Source organism: Rhinoderma darwinii, chromosome 3, assembly GCF_050947455.1.
Source record: "Rhinoderma darwinii isolate aRhiDar2 chromosome 3, aRhiDar2.hap1, whole genome shotgun sequence".
NCBI classification, from domain to species: domain Eukaryota; kingdom Metazoa; phylum Chordata; class Amphibia; order Anura; family Rhinodermatidae; genus Rhinoderma; species Rhinoderma darwinii.
Genome location: NC_134689.1, coordinates 300,670,971 through 300,697,665, shown reverse-complemented (window position 1 = coordinate 300,697,665; position 26,695 = coordinate 300,670,971). Strand labels below are relative to the sequence as shown.

General features: G+C 45.8%; 1 protein-coding gene across 6 annotated transcripts in view; it reads left to right on the top strand.

Annotated features, from left to right (window-relative positions):
• The window catches only part of TTLL13 (tubulin tyrosine ligase like 13), a 33,351-nt gene that overhangs the window by 1,247 nt on the left and 5,409 nt on the right, over nt 1–26,695 (top strand). For 5 of the 6 annotated variants that reach the window (XM_075858136.1, XM_075858133.1, XM_075858135.1 and 2 more), the window contains exons 2-14: nt 3,506–3,791; nt 7,152–7,192; nt 7,499–7,617; nt 7,709–7,839; nt 9,343–9,499; nt 11,183–11,326; nt 12,229–12,314; nt 13,694–13,919; nt 14,222–14,403; nt 15,904–16,092; nt 23,347–23,527; nt 25,691–25,903; nt 26,263–26,617. In XM_075858136.1, coding sequence (XP_075714251.1) covers nt 3,526–3,791; nt 7,152–7,192; nt 7,499–7,617; nt 7,709–7,839; nt 9,343–9,499; nt 11,183–11,326; nt 12,229–12,314; nt 13,694–13,919; nt 14,222–14,403; nt 15,904–16,092; nt 23,347–23,527; nt 25,691–25,903; nt 26,263–26,617 — 2,290 coding nt within the window. In that variant the 5' untranslated portion in view covers nt 3,506–3,525. The remainder of the gene's footprint in view (nt 1–3,505; nt 3,792–7,151; nt 7,193–7,498; nt 7,618–7,708; nt 7,840–9,342; nt 9,500–11,182; nt 11,327–12,228; nt 12,315–13,693; nt 13,920–14,221; nt 14,404–15,903; nt 16,093–23,346; nt 23,528–25,690; nt 25,904–26,262; nt 26,618–26,695) is intronic. The other variant, XM_075858137.1, reaches the window with a different exon arrangement.

The following is a 26,695-nucleotide window of genomic DNA, read 5'->3' as shown; positions in this document are numbered from 1 at the left end:
AATGAGTGGAGAGCTGTGCAATGAGCGGAGCGACGAGCAATGAGTCGAGCGCTGTGCAATGAGTGGAGAGCTGTGCAATGAGTGGAGAGCTATGCAATGAGCGGAGCGATGAGCAATGAGTGGTGCGCTGTGCAATGAGTGGAGCGCTGTGCAATGAGTGGAGCGCTGTGCAATGAGTGGAGCGCTGTGCAATGAGTGGAGAGATGAGCAATGAGTGGAGCGACGAGCAACGAGTGGAGGGCTGTACAATGAGTGGAGCGATGAGCGGAGCGATGAGCAATGAGTGGAGCGCTGTGCAATGAGTGGAGCGCTGTGCAATGAGCGGAGCGCTGTGCAATGAGCGGAGCGCTGTGCAATGAGCGGAGCGATGAGCAATGAGTGGAGCGCTGAGCCATGAGTGGAGCGATGAGCCATGAGCGGAGCGCTGTGCAATGAGTGGAGCGCTGTGCAATGAGTGGAGCGATGAGCAATGAGTGGAGAGACGAGCAATGAGTGGAGCGACGAGCAATGAGCGGAGGGCTGTACAATGAGTGGAGCGATGAGCGGAGCGATGAGCAATGAGTGGAGCGACAAGCAATGAGTGGAGCGACGTGCAATCAGTGGAGCGACGAGCAATGAGTGGAGCGGCGTGCAATGAGTGGAGCGGCGTGCAATTAGTGGAGCGACGAGCAATGAGTGGAGCGGCGTGCAATGAGTGGAGCGACGCGCAATGGGTGGAGCGGCGCGCATTGGGTGGAGCGACGAGCAATGAGTGGAGAGCTGTGCAATGAGTGGAGCGCTGTACAATGAGTGGAGTGACGTGCAATGAGTGGAGCGACGAGCAATGAGTGGAGCGACGAGCAATGAGTGGAGCGACGTGCAATGAGGAGCGCTGTGCAATGGGTGGAGCGACGTGCAATGGGTGGAGCGACGTGCAATGGGTGGAGCGATGAGCAATGAGTGGAGCGCTGCGCAATGGGTGGAGCGCTGTGCAATGGGTGGAGAGCTCTGCAATGAGTGGAGCGCTGTGCAATGAGTGGAGAGCTCTGCAATGAGTGGAGCGCTGTGCAATGAGTGGAGCGCTGTGCAATGAGTGGAGCGCTGTGCAATGAGTGGAGAGCTCTGCAATGAGTGGAGCGCTGTGCAATGAGTGGAGCGCTGTACAATGAGTAGAGAGCTGTGCAATAAGTGGAGTGAGGTGCAATGAGTGGAGAGCTCTGCAATGAGTGGAGCGATGACCAATGAGTGGAGCAATGTAAAATGAGTGGGACAATGTGCAATGACTTAGGGCTCTAATGCGCATGACAAAAAATGGAGCTGCCATAGAAGTACGTAGTTCTGCGTATGCCTCTGTTTACATACGGATTACAATATCTTCCCTAAAAGTATTCCTTTTAGGGCAGAATATCTCGGTACATATAACCCTTGATGTAGCCCGTATGGCGGTGCACTGTGGTCATGTGGCTCTATACTAAGGCCTGCTCTATAGGCTCCGTGCCCTTGTGCATTAGCCCTAATATAAAATATTGTAAAGTGTCTGATGATAATGATGTCTATTTCTCTAGATTTAAGAAATCCCGCGGTGCGTTACAGTCACGAGATGCAGCATATTCTCTTATGTAGTAATTCAATATGAAATAGATTTATCAGCACAACATTCACACACTTTAAAATGTCGCACAATTGTAATCACCCATCTAATCCAAAATTGGGAGCACGGCAGAAGCTATTAAATGCTGGGCAGTGCAGTTATTGTGGCAAGTGCACAACGCCCAGAGGGTATCGTGCGCAGGTCCTAATCTAATTGATCAACTGGACTAATAGTTTTATACAGTGAATGGCTGCTTCCATTTCTCCGTGTGGCCAATTCTAACCCCTGTTCAAAGGATTGTTTGGGGTCTCTAATATACACCCAGTTACGATTTCTCTTTCTGGGGCAAGTCTTCCAGAATCTTCTTCTGTGATTCAGCGTTGTGGAGTGAGAAGACAGTTGTAAATCACATCATGTGTCTGCCCATCCGCTCCATTCCCTAGGTCACATCTAGGAATCAACACTACATACGGGCAGCATCCTTGTAATGTCAAACGGTCATGACGTCATTCATCGCCTCATCTAGTCATGTAATGACTACTACATGTAAATCGACTACCACTCAAATGAAGTGTCAGGGGCAAAATAAACTATTCAGACCCTCCTTCTTTATTAATTTGAGCCCATGCATACCCATTATTTAGACTCACTAATGAATATTTGTTTGTGAGCTGATTTTATATGACGGTGCCCTAATATATTTGGGCTATTGCCTAATGCCGCAGACTTAGGGGGGATTCACACGAACGTGTATTGGGTCCGTGCGGGCCGCGTGGTTTTCACGCGCCACGCACAGACCAATACAAGTCTATGGGGCAGTACAGACAGTCCGTGCTTTCTGCGCAGCGTTTGTCCGCTGCGCAAAAAGCGCGACATGCTCAATATCTCCGCGTATTTCGCGCATCACGCACCCATTGAAGTCAATGGGTGCGTGAAAACCACGCAGGTCGCACGGAAGCACTTCCGTGCGAACCGACTGAAACAGCGCACCAGCTGTCAAAAGGATGAATGTAAACAGAAAAGCACCACGTGATTTTCTGTTTCCAAACATCCAAACGGAGTGTCTTTGAGATGAGTGAACCCGGACAACCGAACCGAACTTCACCGGGTTCGGCTGAACTCGTTTTGGCCGAACCCGGCAAAAAAAATTCCGGTACGCGACGTCAGGAGATAGTCACTGTCCAGGGTGCTGTAAGAGTTAAACTGTTTCAGCACCCTGGACAGTGACTTCCGATCCCAATATACATGAACCTGTAAAAAAACGAAGTTCTGACTTACCGATAACTCCCGGCTTCTTCCTCCAGTCTGACCTCCCGGGATGACAATTCAGTCCAAGTGACAGCTCCAGCCAATCACAGGCCAAGCACAGGCTGCAGCGGTCACAGGGACTGCGGCGTCATCCAGGGAGGTGGGGCCCGATGTCAAGAGAGGCGCGTCACCAAGGACGCGTCACCAAGGCAACGGCCGGGAGGGAAGTTCTCGGTAAGTACGAACTTTTTCTTTTTTTTTAACAGGTTTCTCGATATTGTGATCGGCATTCACTGTCGAGGGTGCTGAAAGAGTTACTGCCGATCAGTTAACTCTTTCAGCACCCTGGACAGTGACTGACGTCGACTAGACTCATCTCTATGATGGCGGCTGCGCGAAAATCACGCAGCCGCGCATCATACACGGATGACACACGCAGCTGTCAAGTGGTTTTTGCGCTCGTCTGAATCAGCCCTTAGGATGACTAAAGTGGGTGACTACATGATCCCGAGAAGACAACTGTAGTCCCCCACCATACTTCTGAAATAGCGGCACAATCGCTTCATCTACTCTTGGTCTCCATCATAATTGATTGTTCTTTTTTCCCCTCACTGATTTTGCTATTGTTTCCAGGAAAGGTTTGTGAGAATTTTTCTATAATTTTCTTTAAATCTGTTTATTTTACAGCCTGAGTGTGGCCTGACAAAATGAAAGTTGAAACTCCGGGTTGCAGTGAATCAGAGGACGATTCTGGGGATGATGAAGATGAGGAAGAGTCAGAAGCAGAGAGTTTGAGCAGAACGTCCACAGCAGACAAGGAAACCACCATTGAGAATGTAGACAAAGAGCAAACTAATCCATTAGAGAAAAGCCAAAGTCAGGACAAATGGAACCAAACACTTGAAAAGCCAAATATAGACTCCGCTACGGATACAACAGACCAGTCTAAAAAGAAAAAGAAGAAAAAACGCAGGTGTTTAGCTTATTTTGGGCCCTGGCACTTTAGAAATGTGCCATAGTCTTGGCTAGGAATAAATAAAGGCATCTATGAAGTCCAGATTAAAGGGTTGTCCCAAGATTAACATTTATCATCTTTCCACTGGATAGGTGATAAATATCTGATCGCTGGTGCCCCACCACTGTAACCCCCACGATCGCTAAGGAAGAGATTGAATGGTGTAGAGGACGAGCGGAGGACAAGCATGCACCCAGCCGCTCCATTCAATGTCTATGAGGCTGACAGCCGTACTTGGCTGTCTCATTCAGGCCATAGACTTTGAATTGAGGGAAAGGGCACATGCTTGTCCTCCGCTCCATTCGAGCTCCTTCTCACTGCAATCATAGTGATCGGTGGGTAGCCCAGCGGTGGGGCCCCCAGCGATCAGATATTTATCGCCTATCCTGTGGATAGGTGGTAAATGTTAATCTTAGGACAATCCCTTTAATATGGGATTAGAGGGAGTTACCCCTTGTAAAAAACAATCTACATCCATTGCAGCTCCTCACTTTTGAGGGCAACAGGCTTCCATTAAAAGCACTACCATCCATTGAGTTCAGTGGCACCCTGCAATGCTTAGCTTTCCCTTCAGTGGCACAGAAGGTAAAATTAGTATTCACCAAGATTAGCGGATTATGGGGGCTCCCAGCGGAGAGACCCAATACTATCATCTTGACTCCATTGGATCCAAAATGCAAATTGGGGGTGTCAAAATTAGACATGCAAGTTAAGTTCTCCCTAGTTAAACAGTGTTCTCTACCGTACTTGTTTTACCAGGTGCCCCAGTGTGAATACCATCGGCTTGCGGTCTCTGGGACTCTATAAATAATTAGAACAGTGTGATGTCCACCTCTGACATAAATGTACTCAACATGTGGGTTTGACAGTCTATTTGGCAGAACCGGATTGTGATGTATATTTAAAGAGGACCTGTCGCCTCTCCTGACATGTCTGATTTAGTAAATAATTGTATTACCAATGAAATAACAATTCTGGAGCATATTTTCCTAGAACTTTACATTGTGCCGTTCCTCTGTTATTACTCCTAGAAACGTATGAATCAATTGGTAACTGGGTGTCCCTGTTGTGGGTGTGTCCCTACACAGACTAACACTGTCCAATTAGTGCTGTCAGAGTAAGGCCCCATGCACACGACCGTAAAATCGCCCGTAATTACGGGCCCATTCATTCCTGTGGTCGACGGACACCTTCCCATATGTCTACGGGAGGGTGTCCGTGCCGTAGAAACCTGCCGAAAAAAATAGGACATGTCCTATTTTTTTATTTTACAGACCGTGCTCCTATAATTTATAATGGGAGCACAGCTCAAAGCGGCTGTCCGTGGCCGGCCGTGCCATAATTATGGTGCAGCCTGAGGCCCCATGCACACGACCGTATTTTCATCTATCCGAAAATACTGTCTGTAAATATGGATCCGTATTTCATCCATATATATGGAAGAGTGTTCGTAAATACAGTCCGTATTGCATTTGTATTCCATCCGTATATACAGATCCATAAAAATTGAGAAGTTGCAAATGATGTCATCAGCATGGTGCATAGCAACGCTTCCGTAAATATGGACGGTATACGGATGCACATCTGTAGCCGTCCGTATTTACGGAAGCTCTAGACTTCTATGGGAGAGCCCTTGCCATAATTACTGACAAGAATAGGACCTGTTCTATAATTTTTTCAGCACGGACAAACATCAGTAAAAATACTGAAAGGTGTCCGTGGCCAATAGAAATGAATAAGTCCGTAATTACTGCCAGTAATTACTCTTCGTAATTACTGATGAAAAATACTGTCGTGTGCATGGAGCCTGAGACTGTAGGGACACGCCCCTTTTGACAATGGGAATGGTAACACCCAGTTGTAATTTATTCATAAATCTGTAACAGACGAACGGCACAATGCAGAGTTCTAAGAAAATATGTTCCAGAATTGTTTTTTGTTGTTGTTGGGAATACAAGTATTTGCTAAAATGAACAGGAGAGGTGACAGTTCCCCCTTAATATACTATTTTACTCTTAAAGGGGTATTCCCATCTCGGACATTTATGGCATATCCACAGGATATGCCATACATGTCCGATAGATGCGGATCCCACCTCTGGGACCAGCACCTATCTCTAGAACCAGACCCAGTGGCGTAACTACCGATATAGCAGCTGTAGTGGCTGCTACGGGGTCTGTCTGCAGCTCCATAGAAATGACTTGCGCATGCGTGACCAGCGCTCCTTTCATTTTTATTGAACTGCGCAGACGCCGGAAGTCCGAGGTTTGTCATGGAGAACTTCGGGGAAGTTTCGGTCCCCCGTTCTCCTTATCGCTGCCAGCGATCACACATGTATCCCCTATCCAGTGAATGGGGGATGCGTGTCTTTTGTAGGACAAACTATAGGCGTTGTTTTTTTTTTGGGGGGGGGTCTGTATGGTGTTATCTACAGGGGGGCTGTATGTTATCTACAGAGGGGGGCTGTATAGCGTAATCTACTGGGGGGGGGGCTGTATGGTGTTATCTACTGGGGGGCTGTATGGCGTAATCTACAGGGGTGGTCTGTATGGCGTAATCTACAGGGGGTGCTGTATGGCGCTATCTATAGGGGGGTGCTGTGTGGTGGAATCTATAGGGAGACACTATCTACAAGGGGGGGTTGTGTGATACCCAGGGGAGTGGGGGCCCCAGTCAAAAGTTTGCTATGGGGCCCAGTCTTTCCTAGTTACGCCCCTGACGGGGTCCCTGACATTCTGCTGCTGTTGTGCTCTGGCGACTGACTTACTAGAAATAACCAAGCGCGTTTTGCTGCACGGTTTCTGGAACTCTCATTCACATCTATGGGAGTACCAGAAATCATGTAGCAAAACGTGTTTGGCTGTTTCCGGAAAACCCGGCCGCCTTGTAAGTCAGTGGTTGGACCTCGTAAGTCAGTGGCTGGAGCCTAGAAGGTAGGATAGGGGCCCCCGTTTTAGAGATCGGTGCGATTCCCAGAGGTGGGACCTGTGTATATGCCATAAATGTCCCAGATGGATATGCTTCTTTAAATGATTAGAGAATAAGGCCAGCGTCTCGGAGGGCCAGTTCCCTCTACAATACTTATTCTCAGAAAAGACTACTGCAGTAAAGTACTTTTATTTCAACATTTACATTGGAGATACAAGGGGTGCGCACCTATGATGAATGTGACATTGCCTCTATCACAAAAGTCATTTGTAAAAAATCATTTATTTACAGCATCTGCATTAAAATGCATGAATACGTGTATGCTTTAATGTTTCTTAGCAATTTATCATGTGATCTGCTGAATAATAATGAATTTGTTTTTTATTCTAGAGTAATTGGTATCAATTTAACAAACTGCAAGTATGAAAGTGGTAAGTCGATCAAATACAGTTACGTGCATACCAAATTATAATGATCATTTCTCATCAGTGTTATTGGGGGACACTTATGAACTTGGGTAAAGGCTGCTGCCACTAGGGGGCAAACACTAAATAAAAAAAAGTGTTAGCTCTTCTATCAGGCAATAAACCTCCAGACACGGAGATAACCAAACACTGGCTTCTGCTGATATTGTTCTGTTATGACCTGTCCCCCCCCCCCCCCCATTGACTTGTAGGTTTCTTTGTAATATTAGAGCTGTGTCTAAGATTATTTGACAGCATGTGCTTGTGTTTCAGTACGTCGTGCTGCCCGTGTCTGTGGACTGAAGGAAGTTGGAGATGAAGAGGAGTGGACGGTTTACTGGACAGACTGCTCCGTCTCACTGGAGCGTGTGATGGACATGAAGAGATTCCAGGCAAGTTCACAGGCAAATAGTTGGTTTCCAAATAGAAATATTCAGCCGTTCCTTTTTTATAAATAAATATATATAAACATTTTATTAACAGAAAATCAACCACTTCCCTGGAATGAGTGAGATATGTAGAAAGGACATGCTGGCAAGGAATATGAATCGTCTACTAAAACTTTTCCCTAAAGACTACAACATCTTTCCACGAACATGGTGCCTACCTGCTGAGTAAGTATCAAGTTTTGAGCAATAAAGAGGGGACTTATGTTTATAAGGGTTCATTCACACTTATAAGGCTTTAGTTCACCTTTAAAGGGGTTTTCTGGGACTACAATGCTGATAACCTATCTTTAGGATTAGCCATCAATGTTTGATTGGTGGTGGTCCAACCCCTACATTAGCACAATGTAGGGGCCGCAGAACTCCTGCGAGTGCCTTGTCTCCTTCATTATATACATAGGCACAATGGCTCGTCCATACAAGTGGCTGTGCCTTGTACTGCAGCTCGTCCCATTCACATTTACCCCCACTGTTAATGTTAGGTTGGGTTCACACGACCTATTTTGAGGCGTTTTACGCCTGAAAACACGGCGCAAATACATCGACAAACATCTGCCCATTCATTTTAATGGGTTTGCCGATGTACTGTGCCGATGACCTGTAATTTTAAGCGTCGCTGTCAAAAGACGGCGCGTAAAATAACAGCCTCGTCATAGAAGTGCAGGACACTTCTTGGGACGTAATTGGAGCAGTTTTTCATTGACTTCAGTGAAGAACAGCTCCAAATTACGTCCGTAATGGATGCCTCGCAAAACGCGAGTACGAGCAATTACGTCTGAAATGCAGGAGCTGTTTTTTCCTGAAAACAGCTCCGTAATTTCAGCCGTAATTGACGTTATCGTGTGCACATACCCTTATAGTCCCACAGAATCCCTTTAGAAACATACTGGCTGGATTGTAATAAGAGATTCAGTCTCCTGCTGCATATGTTTCTATCAAGCGCAAAAGCCGTCAGTTGTTAATGACACATTGAAATTCCCATTGAAAACGAGTTTCCCGCCACTTTTTTGTAGTGAAAGATAGAAGGAAATGATAAAAGCACCTGAGAAGTGTGAACTCTAACCATATACGACAGAGCTGCATGCATTTCATGTGCGGTCATTAGTTTGCCTCGGTACGACACCGTATTATGGAGATATCTCTCCTAGAATACCTATGGAGTCTGACGGAGCATGTCACTATTTTTTTTCATTCAGATTCATACATAATCTGACAGAAAAACCTCTGTAATCCTTCATATGAATTCCAGTCAAACGTGGTACAGTATGGCTATATATTTTATGGGTGCACAACTCGGAATCCTCTAGTGTGAATGAAGGTCTGGGCTGTTTGTTCATTGTGATATTTCACTGAAATGAGGCAATGCAAGGTTTCCCTGCAGTACTGTGCAAACACAAGATCCAACTCTGCTACATCAAGACTTTGCATATTAACATTTCAAATAATTTTCCTGTTGGTGGGTTGTCTTTCATCTAAACATTTTTCCTTTGTCTTGTATTAATATAAATCTGGATAGTATATTAGACAGTTAAATGGTGCAGGTACCATTGGCTTTTTTATGTCTGCTGAAGATAATATTCCTTCACCGTCAGTTTACGGTTTCTGTGGTTCTGAATTTTTTTTTATTGTTTATGAATATTGCTTTTGACCTTTTCTTTACTCTTTCTCCAGCTACGGTGATTTACAGGCCTACTGCCGCACAAAGAAAAACAAGACCTACATCTGCAAGCCTGATAGTGGAAGCCAAGGCCGGGGCATTTTTCTATCCAAAAACATGAAGGACATCAAACATGGTGATCACATGATCTGTCAACAGTATGTCTCCAAGGTAACAATTACCTTATTCTTTGCTGTTAGTACGTCTCCAAGACAACACAACCAAATTATAGCTCAAAAACTATATATTAATCCATGTATTCATTTTATTAATTTCTAATCAAAACCACCCGTATACTGTCATAGCCATCATCATACTAATAGCAGGGGCGGAACTAGGAAACACTGGGCCCCATAGCAATCTTTTGACTGGGCCCGCCTCCCCTGGGTGCCACACAGAGCCCGCCCTTGAGGATAGTGCCCCCCTGTAAATAGTGCCATACAGCCCCCTCCTGTTGACAGTGATATACAGCCCTCCCTGTAGACTGTACTATACAGACCCCCCTGTAGAGTGCTATACAGCGCCCCCTGTAGACAGGGCTACACAGCCTCCCATGCAGGGCTATACAGCCCTCCCTGTAGACAGTGCTATACTTTCATGTACCACAAAGAGGGACAATGGATGCGGCACGCAGCGGCAATTTTTTTATTTTAAGCCACGCCTCTAATCCCACCCAATCCCCGCACATACACACCCGTTCAGCCTACACACTATCATGCTCCCATAGTTCCCCCCCACACAGTATAATGCCCCCATAGCTGCCACCACACAGTATAATGCCCCCATACAGTATAATGCCCACACAGATGCCCCATACAGTATAATGCCCACACAGATGCACCATACAGTATAATGCCTCTCCATAGCTGCCCCACAGTATAATACCACCCATAGCTGCCCCCACAGTATAATGCCACCCATAGCGATCCCTACAGTATAATGCCACCCATAGCTGCCCCACTGTATGCCATCCATAGCTGCCCCCACAGTATAAGGCCACCCATATCTACCCCCACAGTATAATGCCCCCCATAGCTGCCCTCACAGTATAATGCCACCCATAGCTATCCCCACAGTATAATGCCCCCCATAGCTGCCCCCACAGTATAATGCCACCCATAGCTGTCCCCACAGTATAATGCCACCCATAGTTCCCCCACAGTATAATGCCCCCCCCATAGCTGCCCCCACAATATAATGCCCCCATAGGTGTCCCCACAGTATAATGCCCCCCATAGCTGTCCCCACAGTATAATGCCACCCATAGCTGTCCCCACAGTATAATGCCATCCATAGCTGTCCCCACAGTGTAATGCCCCCCATAGCTGCCCCCACAGTATAATGCCCCCACAGTATAATGCCGCCCATACAGTATAAAGCCCCACATATAGTAAAATTCTCCTATAGCTGCCACTATATCAGCCTCCCTTCCCTACCCAGTATAATGCCCCATAGTGCCTAACAGAAAAATAATAACATAATTACTTACCTATCCCCGTTCCTACGACGGGTGGAGGATCCTTCTCTTCTGGTCTCTGCTGTGAGTGACTCGACGCAGACAGGCGCGATGATGTCAACATCGCACCTGCCTGCGCCGAGCCTCTCACGGCAAAGTGAATGCTGGAGCAAGGAGCCGAAGGACGCAGACACTATTGAATGTGGCGTCGCTACCGCTGCAGCAGCCGTAGCGGCTGCTAGCGGAGCCTCCGGGCATGGGGAGGTCCGTGACGGCTGGCGGCACGGGCCCCCTCGTGCCGCGGGCCCCGTAGCAGCCGCTATGGCTGCTACAGCGGTAGTTACGCCACTGAATAATAGTATTATGTAACAGTGATTAATACCAGTATATTTCCACAGCCATTCCTCATTGACGGATATAAATTTGATCTACGTATATACGTCCTTGTGACATCTTGTGAACCCCTGCGCATTTTTATCTACAAGGAAGGCCTTGCACGTTTTGCAACCATGAGTTATACAGAACCTAGTCACAGCAATTTAGTAAGTAACCTTTGGAAATGGATAACAGCTTATTTTATAACAATATTTATTGGTATGGACTGAGACCCAGTAAAACATACAATACAGCCTCTGGAACAATGCATACTGTTCTAAAGATATTTACCTCTCCAAAGTTGAGGCTTAGGCTATGTTCACACGGAGTATTTTGGGGGAGGAATATCTGCCTCAAAATTCCGTTTGGAACTTTGAGGCAGATATTCCTCTCCCTGCACGCCGATTTTCGCGGCGATTATCGCGCCGTTTTTCGCCCGCGCCCATTGAGCGCCGCGGGCATAAAACAGCGAGAAATACGCTTTCTCCTGCCTCCCATTGAAGTCAATGGGAGGTCAGAGGCGGAAGCGCCCAAAGATAGGGCATGTCGCTTCTTTTTCCCGCTAGGCAGTTTTACTGCTCGCGGGAAAAAGACGCCGACGCCTCCCATTAAATCAATGGGAGGCGTTCTCGGGCCCTTTTTGCAGAGTTTTGTGACGCGGTTTCCGCGTCAAAAAACTCGGCAAAATACCCCGTGTGAACATAGCCAAAAAGTGGTTTTCCCACAATGGCTAGGATATGCAATCTCTTACTGATCTATGGCGGTTCACCTACTGAGGCCCCAACGATGCCGGTATATCGCGGAATAGCAACGCTCCTGGCCTGGGAGCGCCACTGTGCAGGGAATCAGTCGAAGGGACCCTAGTCCCTTCATTCTAGTGACCGGTTGGCGTCCCAAAGGTCAGACCCCTACAGATCATAATGTTATAGCAGTTATAGCATATCCTAGCGATATGCCATAACAGATGGGAATACTACTTTAATGATTTTTATTAAAATTCTATATACTTAGTATATTACTTCGTAATTGAATGGTTTGTAACACAGTAACGGGAAATTCATCTTGACAGGATGATGTCTGCATGCACCTGACCAATTATGCTATCAACAAAAACAATGAAAACTTCATCAGAGATGATATGACAGGAAGTAAGAGGTGGGTGATGTGTGTTGCCAAAAGTTCTCATGGAGAATTGCATCATGAATCAATGAGGATGATATAGTTGGATTAATGGTGTATATTATAAGGTGACGACAAGTTCTCAGTTCTTGATTTCTGGCCTAAATATATTGAAAAGTATAGTGTTCGGGTGGAACGCCATAATTATGAATCCCATGCACTACTTTTTATAGCCATGGAACTGTCATTTAGTCAGCTCAATACATAGGCTATGTTCACACGCCATATGTTCGTATTTTTGAGGAATATTTTCAAAGCGTTTTCAAAGTGTCAATGGGAAACGAGAAAAATCAGATTGTAAAACGCTTCACGAAGTAACTTGTCACGTCTTTTTTATGAAGCATATTTTTACTGAGCCTCTTCTTTAAGGGTATGTGCACACACACTAATTACGTCCGTAATTGACGGACGTATTTCGGCCTCAAGTACCGGACCGACCACAGTGCAGGGAGCCGGGCTCCTAGCATCATACTTATGTACGATGCTAGGAGTCCCTGCCTCTCTGCAGGACAACTGTCCCGTACTGTAATCATGTTTTCAGTACGGGACAGCAGTTCCACGGAGTAGCAGGGACTCCTAGCATCGTACATAAGTATGATGCTAGGAGCCCGAATCCCTGCACTGTGGTCGGTCCGGTACTTGAGGCCGAAATACGTCCGTCAATTACGGACGTAATTAGTGTGTGTGCACATACCCTAATTCTGAATTGTACAAATGTACCTCGTATGAACTACACAGTGTACTTCCCATTGAAATCAATGGGAAGCTCTTTGCAGGCTTATTTCATGTGTATTTCAGAGTGTAATTTGAGCGTTATATGCTCTGAAATATGCCTGAAAATATGCTGTGTGAACATGGTCTAACAATCCTTGCTATTTTTCTTATTTGAAAAGTAATAGAAAACAGGGCATGCAGGATAGCTGAATGAGGGAGAGATATTGGTGTACCACTTGCACTGTGCACCAGTATAAATAAATCTACAGGAGAGAAGGGAATGGAATGGAATGACATGTTTGAAACCTTTGTATATGTTAAAGGAACACTAAACCTAGATTTGAATGAGAAAAAAATTAAAAACAGCTACATCTCATACAGATAAATCTCGTACAGATTAACTATTAAGTTCAATGGGAAATTTATAAATACGTACTCACTAAGCTCCCTCTAGTGGCAGGTGCAGGCAGACAGTATTTTACCATTTAACTCATAGCTGTGTGAAGGCAAGCAGAGATTATAGAGCTCTGTACCAAAACAAAGTAAGAAAAATAAAACAATACGTACACTTCAATTAGGTTTTGTGTGTCACATTTTGGTTCTCATTTGGCCCTTTGTTATATTTATTCTTATAATAATAGAAAACTATCAACTCTGTGGACCTGGCTGGGGAACAACAAATACAACCCAGCAAAGCTCTGGGAAGATATTGAAGACGTAATTATCAAGACTCTGATTTCTGCACACCCTATCCTCAAGCACAACTATCGAACTTGCTTCCCAAATCATATCGCAGGCAGCGCTTGTTTTGAGATTCTAGGATTTGACATCTTAGTGGACAAAAAATTAAAGCCTTGGCTGCTGGAGGTAAAACTGAATCTCTTCTATTAAAAAAAAAGGAGTAAAATTTGTGACATGTATAGTTTTGTGTTTATATATGCATTTGTGACATGCAGCCTAGGACCCATGAGCACAAACCGTATGCAAAACAGCGCTACTGCCACCAAAGGTGGTTTGACCCATTCTAGATTTATTGTACAAGTTGTAATAAAGTAACAGATTTGTTCCGAGGTAAAATTGTACTGAACATTTATATGTTTTTGTTTCATATGACATTTTGTATTGTTTTCTGTATATCCCAGATGATATTTTTATGCTGTATAAAATAGGTGAATCATTCCCCAAGCTTTACCACAGACTCACGCTTGGACCGGGAAGTGAAGGATGCTCTACTTTATGATACGCTTAATTTGATCAATCTCCGGGCTTGTGACAAAAGAAAAGTTCTTGAAGAAGATAAACGCAGAGTTAAGGAACGTTTACTTCAGCGCAATCAGCCCAAGGAAAACCGGTAACAAGAGCACATTCCCCCTTTTAAAACCATTTAGTACAAAGGATATTTAAATATTTACAGGGGTTTTCCAGCCAGTAAAAATTGATGGGCTATACTCAGGATAGGCCATCAATAGCTGATGAGTTGGGGTCCGACTCCCGTGTCCTCCGCCAATCAGCTGTTCTGAACGGGGTGCAGCGCTTGTATGAGCCCTGCTTCCCCTTTATTTCTATTTACTCACTGTGAATCTTCAACATGCATTTAGCGGCGATTTACAGGTATTGCAGCCTTTTCTTCCATTGAAGTGAATAGGAAAAAAGGCTGCAATACCTGTGAAGAAATGAAGGGGAAGCAGCGCTCGTACGAGGGCTGGACCGCCTTCAGAACAGCTAATTGGCTGGGGTCAATGGGGCGTTTAATGGCAAGGGGGCGTGTAACATCGCTGTGACACTGTCCAATCAGCTATGGACAGTGCCACAGCAAGTGCTGGAGAGAGGAGGGCGTGTGCACGCGCAGCTAGGAGCTGTGCGCGCACACGCTCTCACTCAGTCTTCAGCTCTCGGCAGACAAGGACAAGAGATCACACAGTCTTGTCCTTATCTGCCGAGAGCTGAAGAGTAAGAGCGTGCGCGCGCACAGCTCTGAGCTGCCCGTGCGCGCACACACTCTCTCCAGCTCTTGCTGTGGCACTGTCTGTAGCTGATTGGACAGTGTCACAGTGATGTTACACGCCCCCTTGCCATTACACGCCCCATTGACAGTTCAGGGGGTTATTTAAATATTGGGCGCCAAATATAACAGCACCAATATCTAAATAACGGAGGAGGGTAGAAAAAAAATGTCAAGGGCCCCAGGGTTCGTGCAGCCCTGTCTATTACATGCTGCACTCAACTGCACATGTATGGGCAGGTGAAAGGTTCTCTTTAAGCTTTTATTTTTAGGAGGCGTTGTGCATCTCAGACTTTTAGCCACAAAAATGAATTTCTATTGATTATTTACAGAATGTTACACTATGATGCAAAATTGGATGAAGGTGCCCATCATTGTAAAGTGCTGGGTGGCATTTTCACAATGTACCAGGTGGCTACCTTCCGAAAATATATGGGTATAGGGGTATAATATGTGTTTGCCAAAAGTGGAAAAATTGTCCCGCCATTGCATTTCAACAGTAGCCTCTTAACTATTCTGCAACAGGAAAACCAACAAGTATCACCAGTTGCGCATTCTGCCATTTTATGAACTGAACTGATAACAAGTTTTTTCTACCAATCACTAAACACTAAAACGTATTAAACGTTCTAGCAAACAAGATGTTTTGGACATTTTGTCATTTTTACGTGTACTTTAAAGTGCTCAGTTTTGTTTGGAACATTTATTGTGGCTATGGATGGCAGTGGTAGATGGCAGGTAAGTGAGTACAACATGACTGTATGTGGTTGATTTATCCTCCCGTCACTGACATTGTGTCTGCATCTTTGCCTGTCTTCTCTTATAATTACTTATAATTTGTAAACACAGACGCGAGCAATTGGAAAGTACCCAGGCCGCTTGGCTGGAACAAGTAGAGAAGTATGAAGACAGCAACCTGGGAGGTTATCAACGTATTTACCCACAAGCCACAGCCGATAAATACGAGAAGTTCTTCAAACACAGCGGATCTTTGTTCCAGGAGACTGCTGCTTCACGGGCCAGAGAGGAGTGTGCAAGGTAATGACTTACTTAAGGGTGCCGACTTTGATATCTGATACCAGAAAGTCACCCGTACACTTGATTAAAATTGCCACATAATTGGTAGATTAAAGTATTGGATGTTACGATTGGCATCCAATTGGATTATTGGACTACCCAGTCATACTTTTGTCATAGATACCAGTGACTGATTGAAGAGATAGGAATCGCAACATGGGAGGTTCATAGACCTCCTGTCACATGTGAAGCCACAAGGATACAGGGTAGAGGAGAGATGACCTGACTGCACTATAATTCACCACACTAGATTCAGTTATCTAACTATATCATAGCCTGTATAAAGTTATGTCAAAATATATGGCGCATGTTAAAAAAAATTGTGAGGTGTTAGGTATAGCTATTGAATTGGGGCCGATTAAACGTCAATTTCTAATAAAATAACATTCCTTTAATTCAGCATGCCATACTCCAACTTTATTGTGTTATGATCTGGCATGTAGGGTCCTGACTTTAGTTTATTAAAGATATTTAATTTTTTTCTGTGCAAAATATTATACAATAAAGTATGATATTTATGGAATGGATCATGTTGATTAAAGGGAACCTGTCATGTCAAACATGCAGTCTGATCTTGTAAAACAGGAGTAGCTAAGCAGATTGATATATAAATATATGTGTGCCAAAAGAGTGAGTATAACCTGTAATTTATTTCTTTAAATCCCTTCCAACTCTTGGCTTGAGAGTCCAGTGGGAGGTACTACTCAGTGATTGACAGCTATTTCTGTATTCACACTCATACAGGGAAGGCTGTCAATCATTGGATGAGTCCGCCCACTGGACTTATTAGCCCAGAGATAGCAGGGATTTAAATTAATTCTTTTTTTCCAACCAGTATTACATCAAACACTGAGAATAATCAAATATAACTTTTACTTTATGTCAATAAAATTCAACATATCTTTACATCAGAGTGAATGGCATTTGTAATCACGGTTAACCGAAGAGCAGGATAGGCGTCACTCACCACACTCAGTGGAATATGGGTAATCCATACATCAGGCGTATACGGGTCTTGACTGTGTTTACAGCATCCATTGTGTTGCCTTCCAGAAAGTTCTGTGTCCATAAATCCCTGGCTCTACAGAAAATTCCTAAGGGTAGAGAACAGAAAGGGAACTAAAGTGCATCTATTCTACACATGACGCCCTAAAATTTGCCTTAGCAGAGCTACTGCCCCAAAAGGGACCCCACAGTTTAACCCTAAAGAACCCTAGAAATAAACCCTAGTTATGCGTCCATTAGCGTTTTAGCATGCAGATATACGAGCGTCATCTGTAATGGCAGGAAGGAGGAGAAGGGAAAGTGAGCCCTAATCTACCCACCGCCCTGTCCCTGCCTACTTGCAACGACCCGCCCTAGGCGACGGGGTACAACTGGGCAGCGGTCCCTACGCTGTCTAAGTGCACGGGAGAACAAACAGGGAACACGCAAGGGAAGGGGCAGTAGCCCACGGAACGCCGCGAGGAAACGGAGCGGTGAATGAGTAGTCAGGACCAGGATGAAGTGGGGTATACCAACGTGAGCACGGAGAAGGAAGCAAGCCAGGGGCAAAGCGAAGCAGGTTAAGCGGAACTGCAGCAAGGCAGAAGCACGGCAGAAGCAGGCTGGAGCAAGCAGCAGTGGGGCCAGGAATCCAGAAAAATTACAAGCACTGAGGAAGAGAACACGGCAGGTAATAAAGGACAGGGGGCGGAGCTAACTCCGACTGACCAGGCCGCGATAGGCTCTCCCACTCCTGAGCCTGCCACCCTGGTTGGTGGGAGACGGTGTCAGTCTAACAGGTCTAGCCTCAGGTGTGGATTGATTAATCCCAGGAGTATACCTAGACATAGTACCTGGCAGATCCCTAACAGTACTCCCCCTTTTATGAGGGGCCACCGGACCCTTACTAAGAGGACCTGGTTTAGTAGGGAAGAGAAGGTGGAACCTCCTGATCAATACCCCAGCGTGAACATCACGGGCAGGTACCCAAGTCCTCTCCTCCGGCCCGTATCCTCTCCAATGGACCAGGTACTGGAGGGAGCCCTGGACCATCCTACTGTCCACAATCTTGGCCACCTCGAATTCCACCCCCTCAGGGGTGAGAACGGGAACAGGAGGTTTCCTCGAGGGGGACCAGGACGGGGAGCAGCGTTTAAGGAGGGAGGCATGGAAGACATCATGTATGCGAAAGGATGGGGGCAGCTCCAGACGGAAGGATACAGGGTTGAGGACTTCAATGATCTTATAAGGTCCAATAAATCGGGGAGCAAACTTCCTGGACGGGACCTTAAGGCGCAAGTTCCTGGACGACAACCAGACCAAATCCCTGACGACAAACCGGGGGTTAGCAGAACGTCTACTATCAGCCTGAATCTTTTGTGCGCTCTGGGACGCCTCTAGGTTCTTCTGAACCTGGGCCCAGACTGTGCACAGTTCCCGATGAACATCCTCTACCTCAGGATTATTGGAACAACCAGGGGAAACGGAGGAGAACCTTGGGTTAAACCCGAAATTACAGAAAAACGGGGAGACCCCTGACGAGTTACTGACCCGGTTATTCAGGGAAAATTCAGCAAGGGGAAGGAATGAAACCCAATCGAATTGACAGTCAGAGATGAAACACCTTAAATATTGTTCCAGGGATTGGTTAGTCCTTTCCGTTTGGCCATTAGTTTCGGGATGGAAGGCGGAGGAGAAGGACAGATCAATCTCCAACTTTTTACAAAAAGCTCTCCAAAATAAGGAAACAAATTGTACCCCTCTGTCAGAAACGATATTGACTGGGGCCCCATGGAGACGCAGGATGTGTTTCACAAACAAAGAAGCTAACGTCTTGGCGTTAGGTAGCTTCTTAAGGGGCACAAAGTGGCACATCTTGCTGAAGCGGTCTACTACCACCCACACCACCGACTTGCCCTGAGATGGGGGCAAATCGGTGATAAAATCCATGGAGATATGGGTCCAAGGTCTCTGGGGAATGGGCAAGGAACGTAGTAGGCCCGCAGGTCGGGACCTAGGGGTTTTGGACCTAGCGCAAACCTCACAAGCGGCGACGTAAGCCCTAACGTCTTTAGGCAACCCAGGTCACCAATAGTTTCTGGTAATGAGGTGTTTGGTGCCCAAGATGCCAGGATGACCAGATAGAGCGGAGTCATGGTTTTCCCTGAGTACCCTTAGCCGGTATTGCAGGGGAACAAACAGTTTGTCCCCAGGGATGTTCCCGGGAGCTGAACCCTGATCAGCCGCGATATCAGAAGCTAAATCAGAATCCGTGGCAGAAACGATTATACCAGGGGGTAAAATACAAGCAGGATCCTTCTCGGAGGGAGGATTGGCCATGAAACTACGTGACAGAGCATCAGCCTTAATATTCTTGGACCCAGCCCTATAGGTAACCAAGAAATTAAATCTGGTAAAGAATAGTGCCCACCGAGCTTGTCTAGGATTAAGCCTCCGGGCCGATTCTAGGAAAACCAGATTCTTGTGATCCGTAAGGACCGTTAGCTGGTGTCTGGCCCCCTCCAGGAAGTGCCGCCACTCTTCAAAAGCCCATTTAATGGCTAGAAGTTCGCGGTTGCCAATATCATAGTTACTCTCCGTGGGCGAAAACTTCCTAGAGAAGTAGGCACAGGGGCGGAGATGGGTGAGGGAGCTGGTACCCTGGGACAAGACGGCCCCCACTCCCACCTCGGATGCGTCAACCTCCACAATAAATGGCTCCTCTTGGTTGGGCTGAATCAGCACGGGGGCCGAGATAAAGCACTTCTTGAGGGTCTCAAAGGCCTGGACGGCCTCAGGGGGCCAATGGAGGACATCAGCACCCTTGCGAGTAAGGTCCATAAGAGGCTTAGCGACGACCGAGAAGTTGGCAATAAATCTCCTGTAATAGTTGGCGAACCCTAAAAAACACTGTAACGCCTTAAGGGAGGCAGGTTGGACCCATTCCGCCACAGCCTGAACCTTGGCAGGGTCCATGCGGAATTCATGAGGAGTGAGGATTTGCCCCAAAAATGGTATCTCCTGTACCCCAAAGACACATTTTTCAGTCTTAGCAAACAGATTATTCTCCCGAAGGACCTGGAGCACCTTCCTGACATGCTCCACGTGGGAGGACCAGTCCTTGGAAAACACCAGTATGTCATCAAGGTACACAACAAGAAAATTACCCAGGTAATCTCTCAGGATTTCATTAATAAAATTCTGGAAGACAGCAGGGGCATTACACAACCCAAAGGGCATGACCAGGTATTCGAAATGACCCTCGGGTGTGTTGAACGCAGTTTTCCACTCATCCCCCTCTTTGATGCGGATAAGGTTATATGCCCCACGTAGATCGAACTTAGAAAACCATTGGGCTCCCTGAACCTGATTAAAAAGATCCGGAATCAAAGGAAGTGGGTACTGGTTCCTTACGGTGACCTTATTCAGGTTACGATAATCAATGCACGGCCTAAGACCACCATCCTTCTTCCCCACGAAGAAGAAGCCAGCACCTACAGGAGAAGTCGAGGGGCGAATGAAACCCTTGGCCAGGCATTCTTGGATATACACCCTCATAGCTTCACGTTCAGGACATGAAAGATTAAATATCCTACCCTTAGGAAGCTTGGCACCAGGCACCAAATCGATGGCGCAATCGTAATCTCTATGGGGGGGCAACACCTCGGAGGCCTCCTTAGAAAACACATCGGCGAAGTCCTGAATAAACTCAAGAAGCGTGTTTACCTCCTCCCGGGGAGAAATAGAGTTAACAGAAAGACATGACATAAGACATTCACTACCCCATTTGGTGAGATCCCCAGTATTCCAATCAAACGTGGGATTATGCAACTGCAACCAGGGAAGACCTAATACCAGATCAGACGATAATCCCTGCATCACCAGTACAGAGCACTGCTCCAAATGCATGGAGCCAACCAGGAGTTCAAAAACAGGAGTATGCTGAGTAAAATAACCATTAGCAAGGGGAGTTGAGTCGATACCTACTACAGGGATAGGATAAGGTAAATCAATAAAAGGCATCTTAAGAGACATAGCAAATTCCACTACATAATATTAGCAGATGAGCCAGAATCCACGAAAGCACTGCCCGTGACAGACCGGCCAGCAAACGAGACCTGAAAGGGAAGCAAAATTTTATTGCGTTTCACATTAACGGGAAATACCTCCCCGATGATCACTTAGGCGCGGAAGTTTTCCGGCTTTTTATTCTTGCGCCTGGGACAGGTGTTCAGTAGATGCTTGTCGTCCCCACAGTAGAAGCAGAGACCATTCATTCTGCGAAACTTCCTACGTTGTCGAGGGGACATGGAGGCCCCGAGTTGCATAGGTACCTCCGAGTCCTCCGTGGAGGGGCGAGGAGACGGGACCTCGGGAGAGATCGCAGAAAAGTCAGAGGGGAGCACATTGAAACGTTCAAGCTGACGTTCCCTGAGACGTCGGTCAAGTCGTACTGCTAGGGCCATAACCTGGTCAAGGGAGTCAGAAGAGGGGTAGCTAACCAGCAGATCCTTCAGGGCGTCAGATAATCCTAACCTAAACTGGCACCTTAGGGCCGGATCGTTCCACCGAGAAGCTACGCACCACTTTCTAAAATCAGAACAGTATTCCTCAACCGGTCTCCTACCCTGACGTAAGGTCACCAGCTGACTCTCGGCTAAAGCAGTCCTGTCAGTCTCGTCGTAAATGAGTCCGAGGGCAGAGAAAAAACGATCAACAGAGGAAAGTTCAGGGGCGTCAGGAGCCAAGGAGAAGGCCCACTCTTGGGGCCCTTCCTGGAGTCGGGATATGATGATACCCACCCGCTGGTTCTCGGAACCTGAGGAGTGGGGTTTTAGGCGGAAATACAGTCTGCAACTCTCCCGGAAGGAGAGAAACGTCTTACGGTCCCCTGAGAACCGGTCAGGTAACTTGAGGTCGGGTTCTAGAGGTGAGGTGAGGGGTACTACTAAGGCAGCGTCACCCTGGTTGACCCTCTGGGCCAGGGCCTGGACCTGTAGGGAGAGGCCCTGCATCTGCTGGGTCAGGGTCTCAAGGGGGTCCATGATAGCGTCAGCGTAGGAGAAATGGTAGACTAGGTATGGGCTTGTAATTATGTAATGGCAGGAAGGAGGAGAAGGGAAAGTGAGCCCTAATCTACCCACCGCCCTGTCCCTGCCTACTTGCAACGACCCGCCCTAGGCGACGGGGTACAACTGGGCAGCGGTCCCTACGCTGTCTAAGTGCACGGGAGAACAAACAGGGAACACGCAAGGGAAGGGGCAGTAGCCCACGGAACGCCGCGAGGAAACGGAGCGGTGAATGAGTAGTCAGGACCAGGATGAAGTGGGGTATACCAACGTGAGCACGGAGAAGGAAGCAAGCCAGGGGCAAAGCGAAGCAGGTTAAGCGGAACTGCAGCAAGGCAGAAGCACGGCAGAAGCAGGCTGGAGCAAGCAGCAGTGGGGCCAGGAATCCAGAAGAATTACAAGCACTGAGGAAGAGAACACGGCAGGTAATAAAGGACAGGGGGCGGAGCTAACTCCGACTGACCAGGCCGCGATAGGCTCTCCCACTCCTGAGCCTGCCACCCTGGTTGGTGGGAGACGGTGTCAGTCTAATAGGTCTAGCCTCAGGTGTGGATTGATTAATCCCAGGAGTATACCTAGACATAGTACCTGGCAGATCCCTAACATCATCAGTGGAACTTTAAAGGATGGGTTCAAAAATTTGGTAACGTTATGGTCAAGTGACCAGACATAGTATTGTCAACCCGTTTTACCGACCGGTTAACTTCATCTACAAATATTAGAATAGAAATATTGGCTTGTACATGATGTACTGTGATCACATATACTTTTTAATTCCCCAGTTCAATGTGCACACTACATTTGTCGTGTTTTTTCAGGGTACGTGCTGGGAAATTGCCCCCCTCCCCCTGGCACATCCGCTGTACATGTCCATAGACCCGAGAATGCCAAAAGAGTGCCTATTAGGCATCTGCGGCCGTTATACTTCAGTATACTTCTTTTTTTACTGTATAGGAAAGTGTAGCCTGCCGTGTTTTCCTATACAGTTGGTTCCCCCAAGGAAACTTTATACCACGCAGTATACACATTTTTAACCTTGGAGCCTATGAACGGCGTATGCGACTGTATGGCATAGAGTTGCATATTTTCTTCGCATATGCCCCGAATGTAAAAATTAAAGTGAACAGAGCCTCATATTTTAATTAAACACTTCTCCTGATAGACAGCAGCTGGAGGAACTGAGGCTGAAGCAAGAACAAAAGGAAATACCTACCGCAAAGAAGAAAGAGCAAAAAGACGCCTTGCAAGGAGAGTCAGCAGGTGAAAAGCCAGTGAAATACAAGGTGACAAGAAGGCCACCTACTCGCGCTGTGTCTAGTGGCTGCAGAACTGCCGAGAGGAAGGTAATGTAGACATGCTATTCTAACATAAAGCTAAACATGTTTTAAAGTCAATGTACTCATAAACTGATATAAAGGAGCACTAAACTTAAAGTCTGTCATATCTACGTTCGTCGTCTGCTATTCATTCTCAGCAGAAGAATGCTCTTTTTCAGTATCAGATGTCCTTTCATGATATCTCACACACCTCAATGCCCTCAAAGTGTGTGATGTCCGTCCTCATTCTGCGTCTATGATACTTTGGGTTCTGTTTTCTGACATCTTAAAGTATTAGGTATTGCATTGTGGTCTTCCAAACCCTGCTGCAATCCACTAACTCTCTGTATTGTTCTCTCACATGCCAGGCTTTCTGATACTCATTGACAATAGACAAAATGTGTTCTATCTTTCAAAAATATCTTCACTTTAACAGAAAACCAGTTTTTTGCACTTTGATACATTATTACCAGTGGCCAGGAATATACTTCCTCAGGCCCTGTTCACATGGCGGATTTTGCATTGCGGGTCCCGCTATTCCAGGAAGATTTCTCACAATGGGAGGTTTGACGATTGAGCAGGACGCTTCTTTTGCCCCACTAGATGAAAAAAATCAGCTAGAGGGAAAAAGAACCCTCCGACTCTCACTGAAATTAATAGGAGGCGGAATTTTGCGGCAGAATCCTCAGCAAAATTTCCTATGTGTGAACATACCCCAACTCATTTGCAAAACTGCCATGACGAACATTGAAAAACAAAAAGGAGAATCTGCTAATAATGACACAAAAGAGAGAGAAGATCCAGTTAGTGTGTACTATAAAAAGAAGAATGGAATAACATAATAGGTATAAAGTGCTGATTTTGGCACCGGACACTTTTGGGTATAAGGTGGGTTGAAAAATAAAGCTGGATGAAATAGTTGCAAAGTTTGTATTTATGTCAACACAAATATAATATACAATGTGATAAAGTTAAGGGATAAGGGCAATATAGGGGTTATTATCCAGGATTTAAAATTTGATGGCCTATCCTTAGGATCAATATTAGACCGCTAGGAGTCCGACTCTCGGCACCCCCGCCGATCAGCTGTTGAAGGGACAGGGCTGAAATACCTCGCACAGCTGCTAAGTAAGTTACGGCGCGTGAAAGATTGAACAGGAATGAAACTTAAGGAAACAATGAAGAGGCTGCTTCACTCGAAAAAGCGTTGTGGCCACTTTAAATATCTGATTAGCAGGGGTGCCGAGAGTTGGACCTCCACCGATCAAATATTGATGGCGTATCCTAATGATAGGATATAACCCGTATAACCCCTTTACAGTGAAAAAAATACAGTCATGAGAGGCAAAGCAGTGATCTGTGAGCACGCCTATGAAGATGTGTTTTCAAGCCACACTTGAAACAGTGAATGTTAAAAATGAGTTTATTATTCCTAAACAACCTGCAGGCAAATCCGACTTAGATTTTTAGACTGCAGCTATACTATTTGCAGCGGATGGGCATGCAGATTCATACGTGGATTTGCTTCACTGAAGTTCAATAGAGCTAATTGTGGATCTTCAGTGTAGAATCTGCGTGAATAGTGAACATGCTGTGGATTATAAAATCCATTATGCGGTCATTATTGCGCGCACATTTTTTTCACACACTTGCTGGTGTCAAGTTCAGAACTTCGAAGAATCCCAACAGAGGAAGGAAGTGGAACCTGCAAACTGACACACTGATCAATCTGCGAGACAGGTGGAAAATCTGATGATCAATTTTTAAAGTAAAGTACAGAATGCAGCATAAAAATTCACAAGGATCAATAGTGCAAGTTGTAACTTATACAAAGTTCTTGAGGGATCCTTAGTAACTTTAGAGTTGTCTGTTAAAATAAAGCATGAAACACAAATTGTAATGTACATATGAAAGCTTTGTTGTAGATGGACCTCATTTATCAAAACTGTTTAACATTAAAACTGTCCTTGTTGCTCATAGCAACCAATCAGAGCTCCGCTTTCATTTTTTAAACCACTTAGGAAAAATGATAGCTGTGCTCTGATTGGTTACAATAGGCAACCAGGCAGTTTTGATAAATGAAGTGTTAGCTATGTGTACCCAGTGCCTGGAGGCTTTAACATTATGTGGAGCCTATTGCTTACGTTTCTAGCAGCCAGCTGTGTTTTCACCATAACTGTCTTTGTCCAGACTGAAGAAGTGAAAGTAGACTCAATGAAGCCAATAGAAATCGATGAAAAAGAGGAAATGGAGCGACTACAAGGTCTTCAGCAAAGGGAGAAGCTTATTCGAGCCCTGGGCATAGTGGATCATGTCTGCAGACTGTTGAGCATTCAGGAGCCCAGAACTCCTGACTTCAAGACACTTGACTACAGTCTCCTAGATGCTCAAACTAGAAATCAAGTATGAAATAAGTAGCTTTGATGTAAGAATGCTTTAGACTCGTGTCTAAATCCATCACAAATATGTTGGACCCAATCTGTACCTCACCCCGACAACTCATGGACAGCCATTTCTACTTAATAAAACCATATGATAAAAAAAAAATCCGTCTAGTTCCACAAACAACCTATGATTGCTAAATTCTCTGTATTAATGTGATAATATCCTTCTAGAAATCAAGATATTTATTCTGAAATATTATTTGGTTAATTTAAATATATCTCTCACTGAGTTAGTTATTTTGGTGATTTATAGGTTATTTCAAAGGTAACTGAATGGGGGACAGTATTTTTAATTCTTCTTATATGATTTTGTTTCAGACTCGGTTTCACCAAGCGCTAGTGATGTGCCAGGACACAGATGGCAGCATGACCCATGTTCCAGTCTCCTACCTAGGAAACACAGCCATGGACCCAGTTGTCCATACGGGTGCTGCAGTCAACCCATTTCATTTTGGCTACTCAGCGGGCTATTCTAGCCTCCTGGGTGCTGTTGGAGCGCCACCTCCCACACATTATGCAGCCAGAAGATATGCCCATCCAAAAACGTTAACCTGGAACGGTGCCAAAAATATACGAGCTATAGCTACTGTAAATGACCATAGTTCTCTTAACAGGCAAATGAAAAATGGACATTACATAAGGCTGTCTAGTGCCAAAGCCAAGGTGGAGCAGAGTAAGTCTACCATACGGTGACCAAATGTCTTATGGCTTCTCAGACAGCTACTTATCATTCATAGACTGCTTTATCACA